Genomic DNA, 8,381 nt, shown 5'->3' with positions numbered 1-8,381 from the left:
AGGCGAGTTTTTTCATCCTCCATGATCTCGAAAGTGGAGGCCTTATCCTCTTCAAGCTTCTTATTGGTCTCCCGAAGCTGGGTGTTCTCTTTCTTTTGCTCCTCGAGCTCATCTCTCAGCTTTCCGAGCTAAGTGGCCATACCTTCACGCTCCTTAACTCCCGCCTCGAGCGTCGCGTTCGCTGCCTTCAGATCATCGCTCGCCTTGAGGTGAAGATCTTTCGCCTCTTGAGCATGGATCTTGCTCGAATGGATCTCGTGGTTTAACTGGTAATTGAGCTGAGTAGTGAAGGCAAGAGCCTGAAAAAGAAATAAACCACCATTAGCTCCAAGTCAGTATGATTACAAGTAGAAAAGGAAGGAGTATAGAAGAATACTTACCGCGGCGGTGTGCTCGATACTCTTTTCATAAAGAGCAGTGCAATCTCGGGTACCAGTTAAGCACTGCCACTGGGGAGCTTCGAAACTCCCATAGCTCTGGCCGATCCGGGACATGACATCCGAGATCCGCGTGGATCCGTGGGACCCAGCAGCATTGTCCACCGCATATGCATCCATATGGGTGGAGATTGACAGCTTCTGGACTCGGGAAACAGAAGGGCTTTTGGAAAGCGGAGTAGAGGATGATTGACCCACCACAGGAGGTTGGGCCTTAGCCATAGCGGAGGGGTCGACCAGCGAGGTAGGTGCCACTGTCGAGGCGACGACCTGTGATGACGGCGCCATCGTGGAAGCGTTGGCTTGGGCAGTAACGGAGCTCGAAACCGGCAGAACAAGGGGAGGTGTTTTCTTGGACCTCTTGGGGCCTATGCCCAGCTGGTCAACCTTCTGTGCCCCCGCTCTGGGGCGCTTGCTCCTCTTGGCGCCGGCGCCGTCAATGATGCTGTCAAGGTCGGAGTCCATCTTGCCTGCACAAGTCACAACACAACGCGAATAAAAAAAAGGGAAGCATACAAGTCATTTCAGTATCACAGACATAGAGTGATGATAGAAGAAACCTAACTGGAACTCTCCCCCGAGCTCGAGCTTGGGGACCATGAAATTCCCCCGTCTTCAGAGGAGGCGGGGGGAGTGCCTTCCCTATAAGTAGGTGATAACCTCGAAAGGTCCCTATAATCGCTGGTCCCATACTGCACAGCTATCCCATTCCACACCTCGTCCGTGGTGTACATGGTATCGTATTTCCCGAGCCCACTATCGAACCTATGGACACAGTCATCTACCCAACTCCATATGTAGAAGTGGTATCTATCCTGTGGGCACGAGACTAACCTATTGGGCCTGTGTTTTAGTAAAGTGGGGGACCACATTCTCGAGGAAGGGAGGACTTTACCTTCATCTGAATCCGAGCTCGAGGCTTCATCATTGGCCTCATTCCTAGATCGCGGACTCCTCAGGCGAACTGGGAGTGATGGTCTCCTTTCTCTCCTTAGAGGAAGGGCGCCTGTGGGCAGTGGCACTTCCTCCCAGCATTCATATTTTTTACTGGACCAGTCAGAGGTTGACTGGCCCTCTCCCAACAGCCCACAAGCTCGGAGCTTGCCCTCATGTAATAGGTACGAGAGAGACCTCCTGCCATAAGGGAGTTGGAGCAAGGCCTCTCTGTGCCTCGTCATCGCTTCATTAGGGGTGGGACGCTTAAAATTAGCTGAAAAGCGAAACACATTTCAACTAAATATGGATTTAAGAACTAAAGTCTCGAGCTTAGGAATAAAAGTAACGAGAATACTTACGAATCCGCCTGAACGAATAATGTCGAGACGGGGACAGACCATCTGTCCAAAAGAAGGCTCTTTTGAAATCAGGCGGGTGGTTGGGAAGGTCCCCAAAAACCTTCGTCTCCTTGGGGTAGCTCGAGAGGTAGTAAAAGCCATCCCCTCCCCGAGCTCGGGAGGGGTTACTTTTTAAACAAAAGAGATATAAAATCTCTTGAGGTGAAGGTCCTTCCCACCCCAGCTCGTGGTATAAGGACCTCAGGGCAGACAACACCCTGTACGAATTGGTGTTGAGTTGGAACGGAGCCAACCCAACGAAATCAGTAAAGTCTTTGAAAAAATACTTCAAGGGTAGCAGTGCTCCTGCCTTCATATGTTCTTGGCTCCATGCCGCATATTTCACTGTGGCGTCACGGCCGCCAGGGGCGAAGCAGCTCCGTTCTTGACCAGTCGGAGGTCGACACTTCAAGGTGCGTGACAAACCAAGGCCGTGGAAAGCCAGGATTTCAGATATTTGACTGGTTGTGGTAACCGTGCTCCAGTAAAGCTCGGCCTCAAACATCTCTCTCCTCGGCTGTGAGGAGGAAGGTTTCCCCATTAATGAAAATTTGAGCTCTCCGGGGGGGGGGGGGGGTATGCGACAGTAACCTTTAAAGCAGGATCGAGAGGAATCGGCCTAGGGCCTGAATTAGATTCCGGATAGATGGCCTCCCGAAGAACTCTCCTCTTCCCCTCGATGACTTCGTCTATCTGACGGCGGTAGTGAGCTCGAATGTCCTCTTGCTCCCGCGCAAGCTCGTATTCTCTTATCCGACGTTGATTCCGGGCGAACAGTTATTCGGGGCTCAGAGATTTTGGCTCGTAAGGGATTGCCAGCAATGACCCCCACCGTCTTTCCAGATTCTGTGACATCTAACGAGAAAGAAAAAATGGTGAGGGCCATGCATGCAAGAATCACGAGCTCGATGGAATGAGCTCGGAAATTTAGGAACGAGACACTAAATACTAAGACCCTTATTGAAGAGTCAGGGGCGTGTATTCCACGAAAAAGAAAAGGAGCGTGGATAATTTTTTGAAAATCCCGAAATTCAAGGGAAAGAAGAGTGGCGGTTAACCAGGAAAGGCGTCTTTGGGTTTCGTGCATTTGTCAAGGCCCATGTTTTTACCCGAAAACTTAGTGTACAAGAAACGTTGCCTAAAAATTTCAAAACCCAGAAAATGGGAACCACACTCAAACGTCAAAACTGGGTATAAACCAGAGACGAAAATCCAGAATGAAAGTCTTAAAAGCATGAAAACCTATCAGGTTAAAACTTCTTATCGTATTAGGCTAGGGATGCAAACCAGTACATACATATACACAGCAAGAACAGTTTAAATAAAAACTGGCAAAATGGAAAACAAAAATGGCATACTTACACAGTAATGGCGATTGCAGAGAGATTGTCGATTGAAGAAGAGGTTGCAAGAAAGAACTCACTGACTCAAACAGGCCAGAATTCCTTTGTTTCTTTGGTCGAGAAAACATGCACAGAATAGGAACTTTGCAAAGAGGTCTCTGGGTTTGTTTTTCTTCTTTTCTTGCTTATGGCAAATGAAGGTAAAAGTGAAGAAGAAGATGAAGAGTGGGGTCTTGTATATATAGGTGGGGAAAAGGAGTTAATCAGGAGCGTTGAATGAAATCCTCACTAGATCGAACGGATGGGGATTAATGACAAGAAGGCTCCGAAAAGTTGTCAGACGGACGATCGTGGGCGTGTTTCCAAGGTACTCAAGTACCTAAAGTGAGCAATACCCAGCTGACGCGTGTCCATTTTCAAGAGTGTATGACGGTACAGTTCTCAAAGAAAGTAGTTCAAAAGTTTCCTTCTCTTAGTATTCGAACAAATACTTTTGAGGGGGCAAGATGTTATACCCAGATTTCGAGCCATGGTAAATGTGACCTCGAAAGTTGGATTCGCAGCAAATGGTCTCGTAAGGATTAGAGTATGCTCCAGGATGGTATATCGAGCCTGCAAAGTATGATATATGACCTCGAATATGGTGACCTCGAAATGATCATGATCTCGAAGGTAGCTCAGAGAACACACTCATCTTCAGGGACGACTTCGGATCAGGGGTCTCGAGCTCGATGTACGTACGATCTCGAAAGCCACGTGAACTCGGGAGATGTCATTAGCTCGGACGACGACAGGAAACCTGGGAAACTAAAGCCTTAGAGACACGCGATAACCACCTTGAATATCTACAAGTATTATAAATATGAGATGCAATCCTCATTTATTAATGTAAATCCCCTAGAATCGTGGGATATTATTTGATCAGTTATACGTCTCCTGGTCTTCAGGAGACGTTTCCTTTTATATCTGATTATAGCCATTTATTTTATTTACACAAAAAGAGTAACTACCCAAAATATGTGGGATGGTATTCTGCATCCTTCTCTATAAATAGAGAGGCCATGCACCATTGTAAAGGACGGATTTTCTGATCCTTGAGAGAAAACTCTAAAGAATTCATGCTTAAGAATTTTCAGAGATAATCTTGAGATTAATAACAAAGACTCGTGGACTAGGCAGATTTAAACTGCTGAACCACGTAAAAATCGTGTGTTTGACTTGTTTTATTGTATTTGGCCATTATCAATTATTGTTTACGTGCTCTTCTTTCACTGTTTGACGAAAAACGGCGTCAACAATATATATATAAAAAAAAATGTTTATGGTATATTTGTATCTTTGTACGGTTTCATCTGCATGTTAGTTCAAAGTAACCCAGAAAGTCTACTTCCTTATTACTTGGGGGGCAGACAACCCGAGGATCAGGTTCCGAAACTTAGAGGTTGGTTAAATTGATAAACCAGTGTTTTTCTTAAAAAAAAAAAGTGAGGTGTCAATAAAACTAATGCAAACTAAGATTTTAACTAAATATCCTGGACATGACCAGGTTCCTAAACTTAGAAGTTGGTTAAATTGATTAACCAGTGTTTTTCTAAATAATGTGAGGTGTCAATAAAACTAACGCGAACTAAGTTTTTAATTAAATATCCTAGAAACGACCACGTTTCAAAACTTAGAAGTTGGTTAAATTGATTAACCAGTGTTTTTCTAAAAACGCGAGGTGTCAATAAAAGTAACACGAACTACGTTTTTAATTAAATATCCTGGACACGACCAGGTTCCGAAACTTAGAAGTTGGTTAAATTGATTAACCAGTGTTTTTCTAAAAAACATGAGGTGTCAATAAAACTAACGCGAACTAAAATTTTAATTAAATATCCTAGACACGACCAGGTTCCGAAACATAGAAGTTGGTTAAATTAATTAACCAGTGTTTTTCTAAAAAACGCGAGGTGTCAATAAAACTAATGTGAACTAAGTTTTTAATTAAATATCCTGGACACAACCAAGTTCCAAAACTTAGAAGTTGGTTAAATTGATTAACCAGTGTTTTTCTAGAAAATGCGAGGTGTCAATAAAACTAACGCGAACTAAGTTTTTAATTAAATATCCTGGTGTACGCCAAAACTCTCCACGGGCTTTTAGCGAGCTGAGGTAGGGCATAATTATATCAGCCACGTGGATGCCACGTACCCGGAGCTGCTGTTACCAGGTCCCACCTCTTTAGCTCAAGATAACCAAAGGCTTACTAAGGTTACTAAGGAGTCGGGTCAGAAGTATAGACACCACAGGCTAAGAAGACATCCAGTTCGAGGCACGTGCTTGAGTTGGAAGCTGTGACCCTTTATAAAGTCAACCATGCAATGTAAACGTGCATATATCAGACATCACGTGTCTGATATATCCCTGAATTCTCGGACACGCAGCATAAACGTGCGTGTTCAGGCACCCACAACTGGGTTGGGTCGTGCAGCCCATTATCCCCCTTACATATTGATTTGACCACACTTCATTTGTCAGGTTTTAGGAATTAATCATGAACGTCACAGAAGTGACATGATGGGTAAGAAGGTCACGGGATGACCCCCCTTGCCAACCCCCAGGTGCCCTCTCCTATAAATATGGAGACCCTGGGAGTTGCAAAGGGTTGGATTCTATTGTGTAAAGAAATACCCTGTAAAGAATACCAGAAAACTAGCAATAATATTGGCTGGTGGAGTAGAAGGATTTTAACCTTTGAACCACCTAAAAAAGTATTCGTATCACCATTTTATTTCAAGATCATTCATCTGTTACGGTTCATTACTTAGCACTAATCCCATTCTCTTATTCTATTAATTACCTGTTGGTGAAGAACCGCGTCAACAGTTTGGTGCTTTCATTGAGAGCTTGTTAGATTGGTGCTATCGCAAATACCCAACAATGGTGGTCACTCGCTCAAGACACGGTAACGAGGCAGACCAACATGATGGGCAGGAGGCCCATCATGCCGCCATCTCCGATGATCAGAACCCTGAAGTTCAACAGCGGCCGGGCAAGCAGTCGATAGGCCAAGATGACACTAGAAGTTCGGCACCCCAGCCACCTAATCCAAACCCAGATTTTTACACGGCGGTAGAAATGGAGAATGCTCAGCTGAGGAGTCAGCTGGCGAAAGCTAACTAGCAGATTAAGGAGGTGTTGGCCCGACTACCCCCTCTTACAACTGACGTTAACGTCGGAAAGAGGCAAGACGAGACTCATAAGTCCTGCCGGGGTAATCGGTCCAGGCCTAGCCAGTCGGTCAGACCCCTGACATCAAACTCTACTCCCACATTGCACCACCGGGAGACCACTTTTGAAGAACTACCTAGGGCCGAGCAACAGTACAGCCGATCGGTCCAAACTTCAACTCCCAGATCACTTCCACCCTCGAGTGCGCCCAGGAGGGCTCGAGGGAATTCTCGAAGGAGATCCAGGGAGGGCTCACAGCGACAGCCCGTCTCGGCCAGCCGTTCACAAATAATATATATAAATTGTCTCGAGGAGAATAACCTCGTGCTTAACGTTCACAAAAGAAAAATATACAACATGAAAAAGGGGAAAATAAAATCTAAGACCCTCCAGGCCACTCTGAGGACGTCACCTCCTCGATCTCTTGCTCGCCAGACAGAGGCCTCCCTAGTCTTAGACTGCTGCTCTTGTTGTAGCTGAGCCTTGAACTTCTCAAGGTAGTGCCCCCACACTTCGGAGCCATGAAGGAGAAGTTGCCGTCCTGATTGAAGGCCCAGCAGTGGTACAACATGCTCTCCATGGAGGATGTCGATGCCTTCTTCTCCTCCGGAATAACCACCTCAACCTCCAACTGTTTGGCCTTGGCCCCCTCGAGCTCGGTCTGAAGGGCTTCCGAGGTAGCCTTTGCCGCCTGCTCAGCTTCTTGAGCTGTGGTTAAGGCAGCCTTTGCCGCCTGTTCATCCGCTTGGGCCGCCGCCAAAACAGCCTTGGCGCTTTGTTCGCTCTGTTGAGAGGCGACGAGAGCAGCTTGGGCCACAATAAAGGCGGCCTGAGCAGTCTGGAGCTCGGCCTTGAGTTCATCATTCCTTGTCCTGGCCCGAGATATGCTGCGATGTTGAGCCAAGACTACCTGCAAAAAGCAAAGAAACAGTTAGGCACATACTAGGGAAAAATAATAAAAGTCAGGTCGGGAAGAGTGCTTACTGTGAGGTTCATCCCTATGGCAGATTCCATGACATTCTCTGGGATCCTCTCCTCGATCGCCCTCAGGTTGTTTGGCTCAGCCTTATAGAAATGCTCCAAGTTTTCCATCTCGTAGACGGTCCCTCGGAAAGTGTCTGGAATTTGCTCCAGATCCTGGGCGTTGATGAGGATGCGAACAGTGGCGGTAGGGACTACTGGAGCTGGGGGACCAACCGGTGCTACCTGGTCCTGAGCAAGAGCCAGGGGAAAGCGAGGAGGAGGTATAGCCGGACCCCTCTTCTCTGGTGGTGCGGCGGGCGGAGCTCCTGAGCCCGAGCCTTTCCCCTTAGTCGGAGATTTGGAAGCAGTCACGGCCGAGGAGGGCGTTTTCTTTGAAGTGGCCCGAAGTTTCTTGACAAGGGGACCCTCACTGGATCTCCCTTTCTGGAACATCGAGCGGATGTTAAGTTCCCCTCACTGTGCCATCTCCTCACCTGAAAAAGGATGGGAAATGCGCTAAGTATGCATATACGTTCATCAGTTTACCAAGAAAATACGTACAAAGTAACAAAAAATCCTACCCTCCGAGCTAGAGGATGAGTCTATTTCCACGACCTCCGGCCTCAGAACTGCTATAGGGGAAGGAGAGTCTAAGTTAACCTCTGTTTGGATTAGGGGAGGTTCCGGGTGAGGCTCTACCTCAAGACTGGACTCCTCTACGTATTGTCTAAGTCCTAGAGCAACTATACCCTCGAGAAGGGAAGGCCACGACCTAAGGTTTGTCCCATACTCCTCAAAGAAAGCTGACCTAAAAGACAAGGTGTTGTCTACTACTACGGTGCCCCTAGGATGGCCCATGTAATGACGTAGTACTAATTGATCTACGCATTGGAGCAAGGTTATATTACGATCAAGGTCGTTTTGGTGATGATGTACGAGCTGGTTTGGGTTAAACCTAACTAGCCTAAGGTCTGCGACAGCCCTATCAAGGTCCCGAAAAAGGTATGGGTTACCTTGGCCGGAGGGACCGACTGCTGCCCCCGATTGAGCTCGTTCCACATCAGGTTCCCGAGCGATCTCAGGAGCTCGCC

At 46.9% G+C, this 8,381-nt stretch overlaps 1 protein-coding gene across 1 annotated transcript; it reads right to left on the bottom strand.

Moving 5' to 3' along the window:
* Positions 1–262: 262 nt before the first annotated feature.
* Positions 263–7,743, bottom strand: LOC133834070 (uncharacterized). The gene is made up of 4 exons (XM_062263582.1): positions 7,345–7,743; positions 6,901–7,237; positions 526–907; positions 263–299 (listed from the first exon to the last, which is right to left on the bottom strand). Exons 1-4 carry the CDS (start codon positions 7,741–7,743, stop codon positions 263–265), a joined length of 1,155 nt encoding a protein of 384 aa, XP_062119566.1.
* Between the last annotated feature and the right edge of the window lie 638 nt (positions 7,744–8,381).

The sequence above is a fragment of the Humulus lupulus genome, chromosome 1 (assembly GCF_963169125.1).
Source record: "Humulus lupulus chromosome 1, drHumLupu1.1, whole genome shotgun sequence".
Classification (NCBI taxonomy): domain Eukaryota; kingdom Viridiplantae; phylum Streptophyta; class Magnoliopsida; order Rosales; family Cannabaceae; genus Humulus; species Humulus lupulus.
This window is presented reverse-complemented; position numbering and strand designations above follow the sequence as displayed.